The sequence below is a fragment of the Canis lupus genome, chromosome 5, assembly GCF_011100685.1.
Source record: "Canis lupus familiaris isolate Mischka breed German Shepherd chromosome 5, alternate assembly UU_Cfam_GSD_1.0, whole genome shotgun sequence".
In the NCBI taxonomy this organism is placed as follows: domain Eukaryota; kingdom Metazoa; phylum Chordata; class Mammalia; order Carnivora; family Canidae; genus Canis; species Canis lupus.
The window spans coordinates 57,400,142-57,422,612 of NC_049226.1; the positions used below are offsets into that span (position 1 = coordinate 57,400,142).

General features: G+C 48.4%; 1 protein-coding gene across 10 annotated transcripts in view; it reads right to left on the bottom strand.

The window, feature by feature from the left end:
- The window catches only part of CFAP74 (cilia and flagella associated protein 74), a 63,692-nt gene that overhangs the window by 16,395 nt on the left and 24,826 nt on the right, over positions 1-22,471 (bottom strand). For all 10 annotated transcript variants that reach the window (XR_005359790.1, XM_038537665.1, XM_038537668.1 and 7 more), the window contains 7 exons: positions 21,935-22,105; positions 20,689-20,862; positions 20,075-20,193; positions 17,816-17,882; positions 17,309-17,398; positions 9,437-9,601; positions 8,012-8,168 (listed from right to left, as the gene is read on the bottom strand). Coding sequence is in view for 9 of the 10 variants with exons in the window: in XM_038537665.1 (XP_038393593.1) it covers positions 8,012-8,168; positions 9,437-9,601; positions 17,309-17,398; positions 17,816-17,882; positions 20,075-20,193; positions 20,689-20,862; positions 21,935-22,105 (943 nt within the window). In the remaining variant the exon portion in view is untranslated. The remainder of the gene's footprint in view (positions 1-8,011; positions 8,169-9,436; positions 9,602-17,308; positions 17,399-17,815; positions 17,883-20,074; positions 20,194-20,688; positions 20,863-21,934; positions 22,106-22,471) is intronic.

A 22,471-nucleotide genomic window follows, 5' to 3' on the forward strand; every position in this document is an offset into this window, starting at 1 on the left:
GAGCGGGGCTTCTCAGGGGGACAAAGACAGTGGGCACCATGGCCTCTGGCGCTGGAGGCTGGGGGTGAGCAAGGTGGCCAGAGCTGCAAGGCCCTAGCTAGGGGAGGTCAGGTAGGTGAGGGGAGCTGGCTGTGCATGGCCAGTGGGGTACCGTGGCCTGAAGGTCAGGGCTGGAGAAAACAGAGCAAGCTGGCCCTTTGGGGGTCAGGGGATTGGGGAGTGGGCTCACAGGGGTCTCCTATTCAGAGGAGAAACAGGGAGGCCCAGCAGAGAGGAGGGCTGCTGCAGAGGGAGTGGGGAGGGGCTGACATGCAGCCTAGGGGTGGAGGCATTTCCGGGCCCAGGGAGCAGAGGGACCAAGGTCTGGAAGTTGACAATGGTATTGCCCTCCAAATGTCCCAGCCTAACCCCTATTATTTAGTTTTATCTGCGTGTGTGCAGCTGGTGTGTTCCCATCTCTTGGCCATGTGTCGGGAAGGCCCCTGGAAGCAGAGGCTGATTCCTCTGGTCTGAGAAGGTCTTTCTGTGGACTTTGCTCACGAAGACAGAACTTATGGGAGAGGTGAAGGTTGGCACCCTTCCGAGTCCTTCTGTCCTGGGCGGCCTGGCCTGGCTACTGTGTGGAGCCCTGGAGCTCTGTGGCAGCCTGCCCTGGGCCCTGCACCTGACATGGTGTCATGTGCCCCGTGAGGCTGGACTGTTACCCTACAGGATGGTGTGCACTATCTCTGGGGCCTGGGACTGATCTGGGCTCCTCCCATTTGGCACACCTGTCACCCCACTCAGTGGCCACACTGTCACCTGGATGAGGGGGCAGCTGACTGCCCCCATGGTGATGCGTATGTCCTTGTCTGCTTCAGGTGTACAGTTCGGACCTGAAGCCGGGCAGACTCTAGGGGCAGCTCTTTGTTCTGTGTGGATGGTGCTTGGGGTCTCTTGGTGTCCCAGTGTGGAACTGTGTCGAGCCATTGGCTAAAAACATGGTGAGCTTTCATAAATTCTAGAATCAGGCTCATTAATGAAAGCTTTCTTTAATCATGCATCCAGTGCTGTTCTGTGCTATCAGCATAGAGTGGATATTTACTCACTTCCAGGATATGAGTTTACATGTGTTTCGACATTCTAGAAAATTCTCAGCAAGCATGTTGCTAAATACGATGTTTCTGGCCTCGAGCAGACCGATGAGACCTCCTCCCTCTGTCCTCCATGGCATGTACATTCCTTCTTGTTTCCAGTTCTGGCCCTTTATCTGTGGTGAGAACATTCCCGGGTCTCTCCTCCATGGTGTCTCTCTACGGTTCATCCTACTGACTGGGGTTCCAGTTACAATGACCACATTCTCACTTCTAGAAGTTTTACTTGGTTCATTTTCAAACCAGCTTCATCTCATCCTTCGGGATGGTTTTCCATGCATTGAGTGAGTATGCTTGTTTTCTGTTCAGCATCTGATAATACCAGTATCTGAAACATGCAAGATGACAGTGCTCTGCTGCTTATGTGTATTGAGTGATTTCCACCTCTTTTATGAAGGAATAATTCACATGCAGTTAAAATTCACCCCTTTCAGCGTAGCCTTGACAAATGCATAGTGTCTAGCTGCCACCAGGATCGAGATATGGAACAGTTCCATTATCCCTGAGCCCCCCGATACTCCTTTGTAGCCAATCCCTCCCCCAGTTCCTGAGTACCACTCATCTATATCATTTTGCCTTTCCCAGAATGTCACATAAATGGATTCATGATTTGTGGTTTTTTGAGCCTGACCTTTCCCTGACCATTGATGCCTTTCTGATTCATGCATGTCGTGGTATGCATCACTAACTCACTCCCTCGCGCGGCAGGGCCGTGTCACCATGTCTGTGCACTAGTCAGCAGCCGTCTGCAGTTATACATAAACCCTCTGTAAACATTCACGTACAATTTTCCGTTCCGTTATAGTTTTCCATTTCTCTTGGTAAATACCTAGGAGTGGGGTTTCTGGGTTGTTTGATGTTTGCTTACTTGGTAAGAAAATGCTGAACTCTTCCAAAGTTGCTGCATATCCAGCAGCAGAGGATGGGATTACAGTCACTTCTCACCAATGCTTGGTGTTGCCAGCTCTTTGTCTTTTTTTTTCTTTTTTCTTTCTTTCTTTTTTAAAAATATTTTATTTATTTATGAGAGACACAGAGAGCAAGAGAGGGAGAAAGGGGGAGAGGCAGAGACACAGGCAGAGGGAGAAGCAGGCCGGGTTGCCCTTTTTTTTTTTGGTTTTGATCTAGCTGTCTTAATAGGTGTGTAATGGACATGCACTGTGGTTTTATTTATTTTATTTTTAAAAAGATTTTATTTATTTATTCACGAGAGACACACATACACAGAGGCAGAGACATAGGCAGAGGGAGAAGCGGGCTCCCTGAGGGGAGCTCGATGCGGAATTTGATTCCAGGCTTCTGGGATTGTGCCGAGCCAAAGGCAGACACTCAACCACTGAGCCATTCAGGTGTCCCTCCACTGTGGTTTTAATTTATTTTTTTTAAACGTTAGCTGTTTTTTTTTTTTAAAGTTTTATTTATTTAATTGAGAGAGAGAGACAGAGACAGAGACAGAGACACAGGCAGAGGGAGAAGTAGGCTCCATGCAGGGAGCCTGATGTGGGACTTGATCACGGGACTCCAGGATCACACCCTGGGCCAAAGGCAGGCGCTAAACCTCTGAGCCACCCAGGGATGCCCTTCCTTAAATTTGACATATGAGTGAGATCATGATATATGTCTTTCCTTGACTTATTTCACTTAGCATAATACTCTCTAGGTCCATCCATGTCATTGCAAATGGCAAGATTTCATTCTATCTTATGACGAATATTCTATTGTATATACCATGTCTTTATCTATCTATTGATGGGTGCTTTGGCTGCTTCCATGATTTGCTATTATAGATAATGCTGCTATAAACATAGGGGTGCATGTATCCCTTTGAATTAGTATTTTCATATTCTTTGGTAAATATCTAGTAGTGCAATTGCTGGTTCACAGGGTAGTTTATTTTTAACTTTTTGAGGAACCTCCATACTGTTTTCCAGAGTGGCTGCACCAACTTGCGTTCACACTAATAGTGCAGGAGGGCTCCCCTTTCTCCACATCCTCACCAACACCTGTTGTTTCTTGTGTTGCTGATTTTAGCCATTCTGACAGATGTGAGGGGATCTCTCATTGTGGTTTTGATCTGCATTTCTCTGATGATGAGTGATGCTGACCATCTTTTCACGTGTCTGTTGGCCATTTGGATATCTTCTTTGGAGAAATGTCTGTTCATGTCTTCTGCCCATTTTAAAAATTGGATTATTTGTCTTTTGGGTGTTGTGTCAGTTCTTTATATATTTTAGATACTAGCCCTTTATTAGATATGTCATTTACAAATATTTTCTCCCATTTCATAGGGAGAAATTGTTTTTTTAGTTTTGTTGATTGTTTCCTTTGCTGCACAGAAGCTTTTTATTTTGATGTAGTCCCAATAGTCCCAAAAGTTTTGCTTTTGTTTCCCTTGCCTCAGGAGACACATCTAGAAAAATGTTGTTATGGTTGATGTCAAAGAGGTTACTGCCTGTGCTCTCTTCTAAGATTTTGATGGTTCCACACCTCACATTTAGGTCCTTAATATATTTTGAGTTTATTTTTATGGTGTAAGAAAGTGGTCCAGTTTCATTCTTTTGTATGTAGCTGTCAAGTTTTCCCAGCACCATTTGTTGAAGAGTCTTTTTCCCATTGGATATTCTTTCCCCCTTTGTTGAATATTAACTGACCATATAATTGTGGGTTCGTTTTTGGACTTTCTATTCCGTGTCTATTTTTGTGCCAGTATCATGCTGTTTTAATTACTGCCATTTTATAATATAACTTGAAATCTGGAATTGTGATATTTCCAGTTTTGTTTTTCTTTTTCAAGATTGCTTTGGCCAACTTCAGGATCTTTTGTGGTTTCACACAAATTTTAGGATTATCACAGGATCGTGCAGGTCTATTTTTGGACTCTGTTCTGCCGCATTGAGTTCCTTTTTTTTTTTTTTTTTTTGCCGCATTGAGTTCTAACTGTGAAAAATGCTGTTGGTATTTTTTGTTTGTTTGTTTTTTGCTGTTGGTATTTTTTTTTTTTTTTTTTTTTGCTGTTGGTATTTTGATAGGGATTACATTAAATATGTAGATTGCTTGGGTAATATAGACATTTTAACAATATTTGTTCTTCCAATCCATGAGCATGGAATGTCTTTCCATTTCTTTGTGACATCCTGAATTTCTTTCATCAGTGTTGTATAGTTTTCAGAGTATAGGTCTTTCACCTCTGGTTAAATTTATTCCTAGATATTTTATTGGTTGTGGTGCAATTATAAATGGGATTGTTTTCTTAATTTTTCTTTTTGTTAGTTCATTATTATGTTAGGAATGCAACAGGGGCACCTGGATGGCTCAGTGGTTGAGCATCTGCCTTTGCCTCAGGTCCTGGGATCAAGTCCCGCATTGGGCTCCCCATAGGGAGCCTACTTCTCCCTCTGCCTGTGTCTCTGCCTCTCTCTGTCTCTCATGAATAAATAAATAAAATCATTAAAAAAAAGGAATGCAACAAATTTCTGTACATTGAATTTGTATCCTGTGATCTTACTGAATTCATTTATCACTTCTAGCAGTTTTTTGGTGGAGTCTTTAGGGTTTTCTACATATAGTAGTATCATGTCATTTACAAATAATGAAAGTTTTACGTTTTCCTTACCAATTTGGATGCTTTTTATTCCTTTTTTTTTTTTTTTTTTAAAGATTTTATGAGAGACACAGAAAGAGAGGCAGAGACACAGGCAGAGGGAAGAGAAGCAGGCTCCATGTAAGGAGCCTGATGAGGGACTCGATCCTGGGAATCTGGGATCAGGCCCTGAGCCAAAGGCAGATGCTCAATTGCTGAGCCACCCAGGCGTCCCTTTATTTCTTTTACTTATCTTATTGCTGAGGCTAGGACTTCCAGTACTAAGTTGATTAAAAGTGGTGAGAGTAGACATTCTTGTCCTGTTCCTGACCTTAGGGAAATAGCTCTCAGTTTTCTATCACTAAGTATGATGTTGGTTGTAGATTTCTTCACATAAGGCCTTTGTCATGTTGAAGTATACTCCTTCTGACCCTACTTTGCAGAGGGTTTTTTTTATATTTATCATGAATGGATGTTGTACTTTATCAAATGCTTTTTCTGTATCTATTGAAATGATCATATGGTTATTATCCTTTCTTATATTGATATGACATATCATTCATGTTGATTATTTGTGGATATTGAACCACCCTTGCATCCTAGGAATAAATCCCGTTTGGTCATGGTGAGTGATTCTAATGCATTGTTGGATTTGGTTTGCTGATATTTTGTTGAGGATTTTTCCATATACTTTCATCAGGGATATGGGCCTATAGTTCCCTTTCTTTGTGGTGTCTCTATCTGGTTTTGGTATCAGGGTAATGCTGGCCTTATGGGATGAATTTGGCAGTTTTCCTTCCTTTTCTGTTTTTTCACAATAGTTTAAGAAGAATAAGCAGTAACTCTTCTTTTAATGTTTGGTAGAAATCACCTGGGAAGCCATCTGGTCCTGGACTTTTGTTTGTCGGGAGTTTTTTGATTACTGATTCCATTCATTGCTGATAATTTGTTCAAATTTTCTATTTTTTCCTGCTTTAGGAATTTATCCATTTCTCCCAGGTTGTTCAATTTGTTGGCATGTAGGTTTTAATAATATTGTTATAATTGTTTGAATTTCTGTGGTGTTGGTTGTTATGTCTCCACTTTCATTAGTGATTTTATTTATTTGAATCCTTTCTCTTTGTCTCTGTCTCCTCTCAATGAGTCTGGCTAGAGGTTTCTCAATTTTGTTGATCTTTTCAAAGAACTAGCTCCTGATTTCATTGATGTGCCCTATTGTGTGTGTGTGCTAAGTTTCTATATTATTTGCTTCTGCTCTTTTTTTTTTTTTTTCCTTTTCCTGGGTTTGGGCTTTGTTTGTTCTTCTTTTTCTAGCTCCTTTAGGTATACGTTTAGGTATAAGGACACTTTTCTTGCTTCTGGAAGTAGGCCCGTAGTGCTACATTTCCCTCTTAGAACTGCTTTTGCTGCATCCCAAAGCAGGTTATAATATTTAAAAAATGGATCATACTTTTATTTTATTTTTTTTATTTATTTATTTTAATTTTTATTTATTTATGATAGTCACAGAGAGAGAGAGAGAGAGAGGCAGAGACATAGGCCGAGGGAGAAGCAGGCTCCATGCACCGGGAGCCTGATGTGGGATTCGATCCCGGGTCTCCAGGATCGTGCCCTGGGCCAAAGGCAGGCGCCAAACCGCTGTGCCACCCAGGGATCCCTGGATCATACTTTTAATGTCATATCTAAAAAATCTTTGCCCAACACATGATGACATGGACTTTTCCTCTATGCTTTGTTTTAGAAGTTTTATGGTTTTAGATTTTACATTTAGGTCTATGATTTATCTTGTAGTATTTGTGTACAATGTGAGGAATGGTTGGAGGTTAGTTTTTTAGTATATGTTTATGTAATTGCTAAGGTCTCATTTGTTGAAAAGACTGTTTTGTTCTCCAAGGAATTACATTTGCATCTCTAGTGAAGATTGATTGGCCATATTTGTGCAGGTCTATTTTTGGACTCTGTTCTGCCCCATCAAGGGTCTGTGTCTCTCCCTTTGCCAACACCACACTGTCTCGTCACTGTAGCTTTAGAGCAAGTCTTGAAATCAGGTAGTCTGTGTCTTCCAACTTTGTTCTTCTTTTTTAAAACTGTTTTTTTAAAAATATTTTGTTTATTCATTAGAGGCACACGCAGAGAGAGAGAGAGGCAGAGACACAGACAGAGGGAGAAGCAGGCTCCATGCAGAGAGCCTGATGTGGGACTCGATCTCAGGACTCCAGGATCACGCCCTGGGCCGAAGGCAGGTGCTAAACCGTTGAGCCACCCAGGGATCCCTCAAAACTGTTTTAGATATTTTAGGTCCTCTGGGTTTCCATACGAATTTTAGAATCAGCTGTCCATTTCCACAGAAATGCCCTCACATGTCCAGTGGCTGCTGGCAGCTGTGCTGGGTGCTGGAGGGAGTCTGAATTGGCACAATCATGTTGAAAAAGAACTTAACATTAGCCAATAAAGGAGAGACGGCAAGAATGTGGCAGGTGAGCCTTGCAGACGCAAATGCACGAGGGGTGGTGTCTGGCACACCCTGAGGCCCCACATGAGACTGGGCTGCAGCAGGTTTGTGACTCAAGGTGTGTTTGTGAGAGCAGACGCCACACAGCGGCGGAGACAGGAAGAACAGCTCACGGAGCAGCCTGAGCAAGGGGACTGACTGCTCGGCTTCTGTGTGTAAGTGGCTGAAACAGGACAAAAGCCTGCCACTCCTGGATGTGTGTTGAAGGGGAAACCAAACGAACGGGGAGGCAGGAGGGGACGGGGACAGTCCCAGGAGCAGAAGGGGGCATGTCAGGGTGAGGCCGGGCCTGGGGGAATGTCCTTCCTTCTGTGCCTGGGGCTTGGGACTAGAGGGGCTGCCTGTTTCCTGACTCTTCTGTGGACTGCCCTCACTGCCCTTTCTATTGGCAAAGCTGGGGAGGGGGCCAAGACACCTCAACCCCCCAAGACCCTGTCAGTAGAGCTTCCCAGTCCTCCCTTCCCTCTCTTCCCCCTTTGTCCTGCTGCTGCCCCACTGAGGGCAGGGCTCCTCAATTGTACCAACAAGGACCCCCAAGCCTGGTGGTCCAATGGGAGTTCCTAAAAATACCCTGTTAGCTTAACTGTGACTGCAAATTTCAATCCACTCCACAACCAGTATTTATTTGAATGTATCTATTTCCTTATTAATGTCGAAGTCCTAGAAAAATACCATACAGTCCTGCCCTCTGGCACCCCCGGGGGCTCATCAGAGCCTCCTGGGAGGCAGCAAGTGCTCCAGGTGCTCCCAGGAGTCTGCCCCCCAGCCCCGCTGGGTCCAGCTCACCTGTGGGGTGCCCTTCTTCCTGCTCCTTGTTGTCCAGCTCCTTCTTCTGGCTTTGCATGTCAAAGGGAGAGGACTCATTGCCCTCCATCTGTTGCTCAGAAGGGCTGATGATGATTTTTTCGTAAGAACCTTTATCTTCATATGTGAACAGACTGCTCTGAAAAGGGAACATAACACTTTTACTAGCAGTTTTCCATTTGCCTTTCCCACTCAACTGCCCAGACCTCTGTTGCCAAGGAGGGCCACATGGAGAGCCTAGCCACAATCATCCTCCTTGGCTCCCTCTCCCACCTGAGCCAAGCATGCATATCAGGGCAGCAGCTGGCCCAGGGGCTCAGGGCCCAACCCTGCCTCACTTGTCTCTAGCCCAGGCTGGCTCTTCCTTGTTCCACATTGATGCTCTACCCTCCTGTCTTGGGATGCCTGGTCCCATTCCCCCTGTGGGATCGGAGCCCCAGGCCCCAGCTCCACTCTCTTGGCTTCAGCTCAGATGCCTGCAGGCCTAAGGGCTGACCCAGCCTGCACCCCTCTCCTCACCCACCATTGCCCTGGCCGTGTTCTGGGTTTACACCCCCACCCTTACCACCCTTGCCCCCACCCCACTGGTCCTCTGTCCCCTCTGGGGGAGATACTTCTGAGGCCTTTGCTAAGAGCCCTTAATAAGTAGACCAAACGGGATCCCTGTGTGGCGCAGTGGTTTAGCGCCTGCCTTTGGCCCAGGGCGCGATCCCAGAGACCCGGGATCCAATCCCATGTCAGGCTCCCGGTGCATGGAGCCTGCTTCTCCCTCTGCCTGTGTCTCTGCCTCTCTCTCTCACTGTGTGCCTATCATAAATAAATAAAAATTAAAAAAAAAATAAGTAGACCAAACTTTGAAGTAGCTCAGTGCTTCTTACAGGAAGTTTCTCTCACCCATCCTTGCCCCCAAAAGACCTCCCAGTGTCCAGTGAGTGTGATGGAAGTTGTTTCCACAGATAGGGGCACACCGTGTTGCTCTGAGGTTGTTCTCAATCACTTAGCAGCATGTCTGCATGGCCTTCCCATGAAAAGACCATTGCTCACCTCACACCTTTGGAAAAGGTGCAGGAGCGGGCAGGGTTTGCCTGCGGTGTTCAGGCCGTGTCCTCTTGGCCAGCCTCCTGCTGGGACTTCATAGGTGCATCAGGAGAAAGGTGGTCCCCTGTGGCTCTCAGCCACCACCCTGTCAGCCACCACACACTCCAGTGGGGTCACTGTGGCTCTAGGTGTCCTCTCACGGAGCCCAGTCTCTCCCACTCTACCTGACGACACCCAGCCCTATGTTGACAGACTCTTTCCTGTCATGTCAGTTTTATACTCACAGGACTGTGTGGGGTGCGAGGAGGCCTCACGCCTTCCCCTGGGTGAGCAGCCACGGCTCATGATCAGGACAGGTAATATACTTACTATTTTCATGACTGACTGGGAGAGGTCCATCTCATAGGACTCTGAGGCCCGAACAAACTTGAACCTGGTGCCCAAGCCCCCGATGTTGGTCAGTGTGATGATCCGGGACGTGGTCTCCCCCACCACATAGCTGCCAAAGTCAATGAGCTCCTTGTCGAGGGACAGCTGCCGAGAGACCCAGGAAGGAGCCAGGGTAAGTGTGCCAGGCAAGCTCTCCTCTCCCACCTGCTGCCCTACGGCCCTGAGGGTACCCTGGAGCGCTGGCCCCTTCCTCTGGTACCAGGCCAAGTCCTACATCTGGTTCCAGGGGCCTTTGCAGACCCCAGGAACACGGTCCACATCCTAGAAATCCTCAGTTTGTGGATTGATCACGACAATTTGGGAGCTCCTAAGCTTCAATTTTTTCTCTTTTCTTTTCTTTTCTTTCCTTTCCTTTCCTTTTTCTTTTCTTTTCTATTTTTATTTTTTTGCTTCAATTTTTTAAAAGTCCAGTCAGTTAAAAAGAAATGAGCTATCAAGCCCTGAAGAGACAAAGAAATCTCAAGTGGCACATTGTTAAAAAGGTACATACAGCAATGCCAACTGTGTGGCATTCTAGAATGTATGGCATTTTGGAAAGAGGTCAGTGGTTGCCAGCAGTGTGGGGGCGATGAGCAGGTGAACACAGTGGGGCTGAGGGGCAGTGACACCATTCTGTGTGATTGGAGGGGTGGTGACAGGTCCTTATAGCTTTGTCCGAGCCACAGGACGCACAGCAATTAGGGCCCTGTTACCCACCATGCACCCTGGGACCCTGGGGCGGAGGGGACAGTGGAGACTGGGGCACCCGGGAAATTCTGCAGCTGCCTCACAATTTTGATGTGAACCCAAAACTGCTCTAAATAATAAAGTCTATTGAAGAATATATCATTTGGGACTTTGAGGAAATTTCAACAGAATGGGAAATGTCATACAACCATGTCTCTTGGTCACGGTTTGAAGAGACAACCTGAGTAGGGACAGTAGGGAATAGGTGTGGAGCTAAGTGACTCTGGGGCAGCACAGAGCCTGCAGGCTGGGTGATCAGGGCACGGGTGGTGGCTGGGGGAGCCACGCTCTCCCTGTTGGACCTGCTTACAGGTCAGCAAGGGGAAGAGACTAGAACGATCCATGTGGTCCTAGATTAGAGGTGGAGGTGTCCGTATGAAGGTTTGGAAGTGCCAACATCCCAGCTCCGATGGCCACATCTTCTGTGCAGATACCCGTTTATTTTTTTTAATTGTATGTATGTATATATATATGTATGTATTTATTATTATTTTAAAGATTTTATTTATTTATTCATGAAAGACAGAGAGAGAGAGAGAGAGAGAGAGAGAGGGAGAGAGAGGCAGAGACACAGGCAGAGGGAGAAGCAGGCTCCTTGCAGGGAGCCGGACGTGGGACTCGATCCTGGGTCTCCAGGATCACGCCCTGGGCTGAAGGCAGGCAGTAAACTGCTGAGCCACCGGGGCTGCCCTGTATTTATTTATTGAGAGAGAAAGAGTGTGCATGTGAGCAGGGTCGGGGAGACTAGGGCGGGGGGAGAAAGAGTCTTAAGCAGACTCTGCACTGAGCAAGGAGTCCGACTTGGAGCTTGATCTACTGCCCTGAGGTCACAACCTGAGCTGAAACCAAGAGTCAGGAGATGAACTGGCTGTGCACCCCCTACCCCAGCGCCCCCAGATACTGGTTACTAACATCACTCTCCAGGAGAAGAAACCGGGCTATCTAGGGAGAGGACTTACTCTAGGATGGGGGGCAGGAGGTGCGCAGATGAACCTGGCATGTTATCTGGTATTAGAAAGAAAGGAAGTGTGCTCAACCAGAAGTTGTGAACACAGTAATAGTCGAGTGTCAGAGGACCTCAGGGCCACTGAATTTCTTCTAAGAAAAATGTGAGCAGCAGCAGAAAGTTGTATTTGATTCTAATTCGAAGAGTGAAATCAATAAATAATTTTTATAAATTAATGAATGAGGAAGAGATAAATCTCCTTTACAGAAGAATTCCAAATAATCCACATGGCTGTTTGAGTCTCTCCTGCCCCTCTGGCCCTCCCACAGAGCACAGTTTGGCAGGAGGATGGCAGAGCAGAAACATTATGGTGAGGAAATCACACTGAGTCAGGTGATGAAGGTCATGGGGCACTGTGAGGCATGGTGGTGGTACATGTGGGGCTGTGTGTAAATGTGTGAGTATGGGTGTGCATGCATGTGGGGCTGTGTGTGAGTGTGCACACGTGTGCAGGTGTGTGGGGCTGTGTGTGAAGGTGTGGGTGTGCATGTGTGTATGGAGTACGTGGGCAGATGACCTGTCTCCTGGCTGTAGGTCACCAGACTTCCAGAAGCCACGTGTGGACAGGATGGAGGGTGGCCCTTCTCAAACATGCTGAGCTGGAGGCAGTGCCTCGGTGGGCCTGGGTTGCTGCCCTGGAAAGGGGCTGGTGTGTTCTAAGTGTGGGAGCAACAGGTCACAGGTGAAGTCAGTGGCTGGTGGGCTGCACTGTGGGGCACCTTGTGTGCCCCTAGCAGTTCTCCCTTCTTCCTGTTTATGACAGAGCCCGAGCTTCAGTGGAACATGGGCTCTACTGCCCAGTCTACCTTATAGCCAGAGGTCAGCATGCCACCATCACTTCCAGCTCATGAGGGGGACCTCCCTTCCCCCTTCCCTCTGACTGGGAAGGTACAATGCTTGGAAGCCATTTTTTGAGGGTGGCAAGGCAGCATGCCAGCCCAGCCCCTGACCCCTGAGGCAGAAACAAGTCCTTGCTTAACTGAGCTACAGTCTTACAGTCTTAGGCACCTTTGTCATGGCAGCTCCACTTGATGATCTGATGATCAAACTGCAGGGAAGCCCAGAGGACACTAGGAGCCTACGCTGGGCATTTGACGGCCCTTCTCTGCACTTGGCAATGGGCCAGCCTAGCAGATGAGTGCTTTCCAGGTCCATCCAGAAAGGAACCTGAGGCCTGCCTCTGGGGGAGCAGGGCTTCCAGGTGCCCAGCCTTCTCCCATGGCCGAGTCCGGGGTTTGAATCTTGACTCCACCACATACCTGCTCTTTCTGAGGGCCTGTTCCCCAGCAAGTACTGCTGCTTTGTGCCATGAGCTGCTCTGAGAAGGCGGTGTCCACACCGCGCGGGGGTGGCTCAGGAGCCCTGGAGCATTGGTTGCTGGAGGCAACGTGTTCTGTAGCACACATCAGCTCTCCATGGCTTCTGTGAGGCTCAGCAGCCACCAGTAGAGATGCCACTGCCCTGGGGCCATAGTGCACAGGCTGTGTATAAACCTAAGTGGGGGGATCCCTGGGTGGCGCAGTGGTTTAGCGCCTGCCTTTGGCCCAGGGCGCGATCCTGGAGACCCGGGATCGAATCCCACGTCAGGCTCCCGGTGCATGGAGCCTGCTTCTCCCTCTGCCTGTGTCTCTGCCTCTCTCTCTCTCTCTCTGTGACTATCATAAATAAATAAAAATTAAAAAAAAAATTAAAAAAAAAAAATAAACCTAAGTGGGGGCCCAGGGCTGCCATGGCCACGGCTGGGCCATGTGAGCACCAAGAATGGAGACTAAAAGATCAATTTAGTCTTTAGATTGTGGAATACACAAAAGCCGTTGAATCCATGAGGAAACAGGAAGAGAGAGGACCTAACTTGCCACCATGAGAAGTGATAACTACCAACTCCTTATGCTAAAGACTAGTAAAGAAGTGAAAACATAGGGAAAGCAACAAGTCAGTACTGAAAACGGCCTTCTGAGCCTCCCCTGTGGGGCTGGAGGCCAAGGGGTTGAAACCAGGGAAGCACAGCTGCCTCTCGTGACTCATCCCTCCTCAGGAAGGGGCTGCTTCAGGCAGGAGGTATGGTCATGGCTCAAACCTTGAGTTGATGGCCCACTTGGTGGGGAGGTGGCAGTTGGTGCCACACTGGGGTTCAAGACAAGGTGGCGGGTTGTTGCCATGTTATCGGCAGCATCAGTGGCAGACGGGAGAAAGACTCAGGGGACTCGGATATGACATATGACAACAGGTGTCGAGTCTGAAGGAAAGTGAGCAGAACCTACAGGACCACGGGTGGGCCACCATTGGTGGACTAGAAGCCACATCACAGAGGTCCTGGCAGTGGAAGACAAGGAACATGGTCCTAACTCCCAAGTTTGATGAAAGACATGAATATAAACATCAAAGCAGCTCTCTGAACTCTGAGTAATATGAACCCAAAAAGACCCATGTTGGGACACATTACAATCAAACCACTGAGACCAAGAAGGGGAGGTGATGACCCAGTGCACATGAGGCCTGGCAAGGTCATCAGCAGATTTCAGAAACTCTGGAGGCCAAAGGGCAGTGGGTGGATGTATACAAAGGGCCTAAAGGGAAAAGCTGTCAACCAAAAGCCTCTCTCCAGCAAAACATTCCCAGATGAACAAAAGCCGAGGGCCCTGCAAGAAATGCACCTGGAGCACTCTGAGGCCAAACGGGGAGGAGACTCAGGAGACAGTCACTCAAAGCCATCAGGGGAAATACAGCCTCAGTAAAGGTGAGCGCACGGGCAACATAAAAGCAAGTGTTCTTGTCACAGGGCTTTAACTGTGGGTTTTGTTCTCACATGATTTAAGAGACTAATGCTTTTTTTTTTTTTTTAAAAAAGCAGGTATTATTAGTCTAAAAGCTAATGTTATCATCACTTTGGTTTGTAATCCACATTTTGCTTTCTACATGAAAAGAGACTAATGCGTGTGAAATATTTTGAGTTCCTGGTTTTGGACACACAGTCACAAAGATGTAATTCTGTGACATTAATACCCGAGCCGTAAAGGGGCAGACATTCTATCAGCTACTGGACTTCAGCTGCGAGAAATCTGAGAAATCTGAGTCAGGGTGCTTTAACGTCAGGATGTGAAATGGAATCCCTTGGTAACCACAAAGGAAATAGCGACAGAATGTATACAAAAGGAAATGGGAAGGAATTTAAATATTTCACTATAAAAAAAATCAACTAAACACAAAAGAAGACGGTGATGCAGGGAATGAGGTTCAGGAAGGCAAGGAGTGGCAAACAGAAGCACGGCCTCCGCACCTACAGGCTTGACAAGGACAGACATTCTGACACATGCGGCAACAAGCAGGACTCCTGAGGACAATCACAAAAGACAAATACCACGTGATTGCACTTACAAGGCACTTAAAGCATTCAAATCCCCAGAGACAGAAGGTGGCGAGGAGGCGCCCAGGGCCATTGCAGTTAGGTGCTGCCTGGGGACAGAGTTTCCATTCTGGAAGGCAGGAGAGTTCTGGAAAGCATGGAGGTGGTGTCCTGCCTATTATGAACGCATGTAATCTACTGAAGCGTGGACTTAACACTTGGCTAAGATGGTAAATCAACACAGTGTGCGATCTTGAGGGTGTCCTAGCTGGCAAACAGCGATGGGAGGTGGTTTGGGGCAGCTGGTACATGTGAGTGTGGACCAGGTAACAGGCCGGGAGGAGGCATGTGGATGTTGCAGGGGAGAATATTGTTACTATTGTGACCTCTCGTTCATTCCCGCTTTCGGTCTTGACATCCCGTGCTGTCCTGGAAAGGGGGCTTCTTTCTCTGCTCCACTGATGGAACATGTTGCATGTGACTTGTGTTAGTCAACATTGTTAGGAAATGCAATGAGGGAGGTTGTGTGGGTGGCCCTCGTTTCCAGGGCTGTGGCTGTTATCCATGAGAAGCTACTGCTTCGTTCACTTGTATCCTGAAGTGAGCCACCTGGCCAAGCCCAACCTGACAAAATACTTGCTGCTGAGATAAGCTGCTAAATGTAGGAGTGGTTTGTTACCCAGCATCATTGCAGTAAGTGCTGACTCATTCACTAAGGAGGGGCCATGGTTGGTGGTTTCTGCAGGAGAATCTCCTTTATTCTACATGAATGTGGAAGTTTTTTAAGGCTGAGGTGTTGATATTGCTGGTTTACTGGGAAGTGGATCAGCAAAGCACACACCAGGCAGCACATCCTGTGTGGGCTATTTTTTCTGCTTTTCCTTATGTTTGAATTTTTTCTTAAAAAGAGGATCAGTGATGACTACATTTACCATGACGAGCACTGAATAATGTATAGAACTGTCGAATTGATGTTGTACACCTCCAACTAATACAACACTGTATGTCAACCACACTCCAATGATAAAAATTTTAAAAGTAAAGAATTTTAAAAGACTCAGTCCTACACAGCAGAGGTAAACAAAATGAAAAGGCAACCTATAGAATGAGAAAAATATTTGCCATCCAAAATATATAAAGAACTCACTCACACAACTCCCGGCATGGAGCCTGCTTCTCCCTCCTCCTGTGTCTCTGCCTCTCTCTCTCTCTTTCTCTGTCTATCACAAATAAATAAATCTTTAAAAAAAATAAAAATAGGCAGGGACACCTGGGTGGCTCAGTGGTTGAGCGCTGCCTTCAGCTCAGGGAGTGATCCTGGGGTCATGGGATTGAGTCCCACATCCAGCTCCCCACAGGAAGCCTGCTTCTCTCTCTACATGTGTCTCTGCCTATCTGTTTCTCTTGTTAATAAATAAAAATAAAATCTTTTAAAAAAATGGACAGAGGACCTGAACAAACATTTTTCTTTTTTAATTTTTTTTTTAAATTTTTATTTATTTATGATAGTCACAGAGAGAGAGAGAGAGGCAGAGACACAGGCAGAGGGAGAAGCAGGCTCCATGCACCGGGAGCCCGATGTGGGATTCGATCCCGGGTCTCCAGGATCGCGCCCTGGGCCAAAGGCAGGCGCCAAACTGCTGAGCCACCCAGGGATCCCATTTTTCTTTTTTTAAATAGACAATTTAAAATTAAGGCAGTTCTTATGGATGGAGCACTCAGGTGGTTGATCCATGGGGTACTACGCAGCTCTTCTCCACTACCCTGAACACACATTCTTCTAAAGGACACATGTAGACAGCCAACAGGTGTGTGGAAAGTTACTCAACATTGCTTGTCATCAGGGAAATGCAAGTCAAACTACAATGAGGTGTCACCTCACAGCTGTTGGAACGGCTAGAATCAACAGACAGGTGTTGGCAAGGATGTGGAAAAGGGGAACCCTCATGCACTGTTGGTGGGAGTGCAAACTGGTGCAGCCACTGTGGAGAACAGTCTGGAATTTCCTCGAAAAGTTAAAAGTAGAACTACTCTGAGATCAGCAATCTCATCTCCAACAATATATCCAAGGAAATGAAACCACTAACTCAAAAAGACACCTGAAACCCCATATTCACAGCAACATTATTTACAATAACCAACCAATGGGGACAGCTTAAGTGTCTGCCAGTGGATGAACAGATAAAGAAGATGGGGTATATGTACGATGGAATAAAAAAGAAGGAAATCGTACCATTTGGAATAGCTCAGATGAACGTTGAGAGCACTTTGCTCGGTGAGAGAAGCCAGGCAGAGAAAGACACTGTACGACCTAACTTATGTGAGGAACCCACAACCCCAGCTCATGTGCAGACAGCAGAGGTGGTTGTGGGAGGTAGTGCAAAGGTACAAATCTCAGTCATCAGGCCTGGGGAGGTGTCCACAGCATGGTGACTATAGTTTCAGAAGGAAATAGAGGGGACATCACAGAGCATCTGAGGTGACCGAGTCTCCTGAGATCAGCCCTGAGGTCTCCCGGTGGCTGCAGGACTTGCCCCTGCTTCCCAGCGTCCACATGAACACTCACTTGCTCAGAGCAGTACTCGAGCTCTCACCTGCCCAGGCCGCTGCTCCAGCCTCACCCGAGCTGTGTGGGACCGAGGCCCAGACCTGGATGCACTGCTTGGTGCCACCAAGGCTTCCCTGGAGGTACTGGCTCGGGAGTCTCTGGACTTACCGTGCATTTCTTTGTGGAGCACTTCAGTGGAACAGAAAATCCACCCGTCTGAGCCAGAAATGAGACGTTTCCTTCTAGATCTTTGTTTATCTAAAAAACAAAACACCCCAACCACCATAACGTTTGTAACTTTGCCTTGTCTTCAGAACCATGGGCTGGACCTGGGTGTGGCGGCAGCAGGAGGAGCCCCACACTGGCCACGGACCCTTAGGACACTTGAACATGCCCCATTTAGACCCAAGAGCACCAACGGATCACACCTGCTGGCTCGCAAACCATCAGGGCAGCCTTGTAATTCTTCCTAACATCAGAAACATTGCTGAAAGTGTCTGGAAACAGAACAGGGGCCTGTGTGACCCCCACTGAGGCCCAAGTTTCCCTCCTCCAGCACCAATCACACCGATGTCTGCAGAGCCCAAGGAGAAGCAGAGACCCAGTTCCATCCACCACTCACTCACAATGGAGGAAAGTCCGTTTATATCACCTGGTTTTGGGACAGGCACTCACCATGGGCTTGAAGGTGACAAGTACTTCGCAGGACATCCCGGCTGACATGGGACCAGGGGGATCAAAGCTGCAGGCACAACAATTGACAGGATATGTAATCAGAGCAGTGGGAAGGCATAGTTGGACAGAAGCAGACACTTGAGTGGGTCTCTGCACTCCTTCCCGCCTGTGCTGGGCACTGTGGCCCAGTGCCCCAGTGCCCAGGTCCCAGGAGACACTCAAGTAACATCTGAATGTGTGCAGAGTAAGGGAGTCGATGGGCAAATAAGGCAGGTCCCCAGAGGGGGCAGATGCCACAGCGTGAGCAGTACTCACGGTTAAACTGGGGACATGAATGTGCCGGCCTGGAACCACAGGCCTAGGGTTTCAACACCAGCGAGAGGGGTATGAGCCAGGTAGGGGACTCACACTGACCCTGAACACAGCTGGGACCCTCTGAACCCCATTTTCCATGAAACAGGGAGATTTGAGGGCAGTCGGCCTGTCTTGGTCTGGATCCTGAGTGAGAAAAAGAAGCTCCCAGAGAATTTCTAATGTGGGATGTATTTTCAGAAGGTTGGATTTTACCAAAGGTGCTTGAATTAGAAAGATATAAGCTAAAAATTTAATATAATTGTCTCCCCCCTGGCTGGTAATGACCCCACAGCACCAGGCAGAAGCAAATCCAAAATGTCTCTGGTTGGGAGGGAAGGTTTTTGATGCCACATCACAGAGACCCAGTGGGGCAGAATCCCTCTGGTGAGAAGATGGGAATCCCAGGTTGGAAAGGACACATGTAAGCCAACAACATACGTGCAGACAGTAGGGTCAAACTCCAAGGTCCTCGGATGAGAGAACGATTGAATGGTGACTTTAAAAGATGTAACATTAAAACTATCAACAGACAGAGAATCACAGATATGAGAAGGGAACAAGGTACCATCGAGATGTAGCTGCGGGCCTGAGGCAGGAGGCAGGACTTTGAGAAATGAGAAGTATGGCCACTGAAATCAGAGACTCAGTGAGCAATTTCAACAGCCAATTAGACCCAGAGTGAGAAGGGCCAGGTGAGCGTGGGACTCGAGACCACACCTGGACATATGGCTGGAGAGGTGTCCACAGTTGTTCAGAGGTCTGAGTCCTCAGGGAGCCCTAACACATCTAAGAAATCAGCCCACACCTGCAGGACACGGGAGACAAGGAGGTCTCAAGGTGGCCAGAGGGAAGCCAGACAACCCACAAGGGCTGTACCTTTGGGCTGGAAGCCAACTTTGCAACAGCAGTCATAGGGACCAGAAGATGGAGGGTGATAACCGCAGTGTGGGAAGAAAGTAGCTGTCCACGAGAGATTCAGCTCCAGCCCCCTCAGGGAATGCTTCAGGATCGACTCCCCAAGACACCCATAGATCAGCATGAAGAATGAGTGGACCGCAGGTACATCCTGGGCCTCCAGGACAGGACAGGACAGCGTAACAGTGCTAAAGGGCAATTTCTGGGTACGCTCTGCCCACATAAGCCTTTGCAGAGCGGGGAGAGTCCAGAATGCTGCTGGAAAGAGGGGGGGCACACAGATCCCACGTCTGACCTACAAACAGTGCCCGGAAAAGAATAGCATGTCCTATGTGGGAGAAGCTGACCAGAACCCAGGTCAGCAGGCACAGAGTGTGGGGACAGGTCTCAGGGATGGGTGGTAGGTACCTGCCCTGCAGCCATGCACTCCAGCCAGGAGTCCTAGCGCCATCCTGGGTCATTGTGGGCCTCCAAATCAATTAAAAGCTAGCAGAAACCAGGAAGAAACTTCCTTAAAACCAAAGGCAAAATGCAAAGGAGAAGAAAAGAGAGACACTGTAGTGGAGACAGCAGGTCTGCCTGAGAAAGATGTGGGGAAAAAGCAAGGAAGAAGCAACATTAGGGGGGCCAGGTGGATGGAAAAAGACCCACTCATGCACCAGTGGGGTTCTGCAGAAGGAAAGGGAAACATGGTGATAGAATGGACATGCAGACAGTTGGAAGGGACCATTCCGTGGCAGGGACGGGTCTAAGCTTCACACAGAAAAGGCCCAACAATTGCCAGGGGCATCTTGGCCAGAATGGGTGATACACTACAAGAAAGGGCATGTGGCCGCCACACCCGGATCATGCAAAATGAGGTTGGCCTCCAACAACACCCACACAGGGAGAGAGACAGTGCAGCCTCCAGCAGAAGGTCTCACGCGGAAGCACTGGCTGCGAGGTGGGAAGGCGTGAGAACCACCCACAGCCCACGCCACAGCCCCTCACTCTATGTGGATGAAGTCCCGGAGATGCTCCTCCACGCCCACCAGTTTACAGTAGTTGATGGTGTATGTGGCGTTTATCAACGTGATCTTCTTCTTGTACACTTTGCCGATATCAAAATCCTGGGAAAAGCAGAAGTTATTTGGAGCCTGTTGGAGGGTGGCCACCTCTGTGAGCATGTGGTGACTTTCCTCACATCCGATGGCCACTGTGAGGATGCCAGAGGAAGGTCTGGGGACAAGCGTGAGGGCCATCCTCACAGACCAGGAGCAGTTCCCCAGGTTTCCTGACCTGGGAAGAGCCCCTCTGGGGGTGCACGAAGTGCAGGGAGAGTGGGGTGGGAATTGGCTTTCTGGGGAGCCAGGTTGGTGTGGGCTAGGCCGGAGCCCTACTGGGATGGACAGATGGATGGATGGACAAGGGACTGCATGCCAGCCCCGGAGCCCCCGCAGCCTCTCCTGGCTATGAGTACGTGTGGGCCCTGACCTCCTTGCTGTCCCTCTCCAGGGAGGCTGGCCCTGAGCAGGGGACCCTCAGGGGCTGGTGTCTGACCCCCACCCCGTCCCCTGCACCAGGGTCTGTCCCTCCTGCACACCCACTGGGTTCTCAGGGCTCACCTTGAAGTGAATGAGCTTGGGCTTGCTGTTGAATGGGCGACCTTTGAACTCGTGCCCTGACACCACCTGCTTGTGGGTCACTCGGCTGCGCAGCTGCTCCATGGTACGGGCCAGAATGTCCTTGTCCATCTTTGTCCCATCCACGGGCTTCCTGTCTGCCTCCTCTTTGGGCACCTGAGGTTCCAGTAACAGTGGCTGGCACCAGGGGCAAGCCCAGGCCCAGAGTGGCATTCTGCCACCTGTGCCCTGGGGGGTGGCTGGGGGCAGCGGGAGGAGGTGGCACAGAGCTAGACCCAGGGCAGCCAGGCCAGGGGAGTCTGGCATCAGCCAGCAGGCCGTCCTTCAGAGAAAAAGGAAAGATGGGAAGAGCAGATGCATCCAGGGGCCCAGCAGATTTCCGGGAAGTAATGCCCAGGTGGGGTTTTTTAGATATTTGAACAGTTTACTAATTTATCTGTTTTTATTCATTTTCCATTTATATATATACTTTTTTGGAAGGGGAGGAGCAGAGGGAGAGAGAGAATCTTTTTAAGACTTTATTTATTTGAAACAGAGAGAGAGAGAGAGCAAGAGAGCATGAGCAGGGGGAAGGACAGAGGGAGAAGCAGACTTCCCGCTGAGCAGGGAGCCCCTTGCAGGACTGGATCCCAGTACCCTGAGATCATGATCTGAACCGAAGGCAGATGCTTCACGGACGGAGCCCCCCACCAGGCGCCCCAGGAGAGAAAGAATCTTATGCAGGCTCTGTGCTGAGTGTGGGGTGCCTGGGGGCTTGGTTCAGTGTCCAACTCCTGATTTTGGCTCAGGTCCTGATTTCGGGGTTGAGGAACTGAGCCCCAGGTTGGGCTCCAGGCTCAGCGGGAAGTCTGCTGTTCCCTCTCTCTCTGCCCCTCCCCCTTCCGTGCTCTCCTGTGTGCGCTCTCTCTCTCTCTCTCAAATATATAATCTTAAAGGAAAATAAGGAGCTAACGTCTCAGCAGCAACAAAGCAAAACAAAAAAAGAGTTGGATGCTTCATTGACTGAGCCACTCAGATGCCCCAGTTTCCCAGATTTTTAAATCAGGCCCAGAGGAAGGTGTTGAAACTTGTAATAGGAAGCAACATTTCCCCAAGTGACATAAGTAAAGGTGCCTCTCCAAGCGATGTGAGTAACTTGGCCAGGAGCTCTGTCTATGGCCTCGTGCTCTGGGCCAGCAGGCGCCAGGCCACTGTCCGGCTTTATGGCCCTGGAAGCAGAAGTGTTTACCTGGTACGGCTTATAGTCTTCCTTCCAGAGCCCGGGGATCTCCGGCTCAGCCAGTGTGTCATCCTCCCAGCTGACATTCCTGAGGTCCCCCTGGATAGACTCACTGGAAATGGCTTCCAAGAACTGAGAGGCTTTGGGGTGTTCAGCCCTGTCGCCATCCTGCAGCTTGTCCTGCAAATAGGGACTCTACAGATTAGCAAGGACAAAGTGACCCTCACCATAAGCCCCCAGGCACCAAGATAAAGGCATCTTGTTCTCTTTATCTAGGCACTAGAACATAGTCTGTTTTGTAACCTTTCCCATTTAAATGATAAATGTTGGGATCCCTGGGTGCCTCAGTGGTTTAGTTCCTGCCTTTGGCCCAGGGTGAGATCCTGGGGTCCTGGGATTGAGTCCCGTTTTGGGCTCCTTGTATGGAGCCTGCTTTTCCCTCTGCCTGTGTCTCTGCCTCTCTCTCTCTGCATCTCTCATGAATGAATGAATGAATGAGTAAATAAATAAATAAGTAAATAAAAGATAAATGTCTTTATAAGGCAT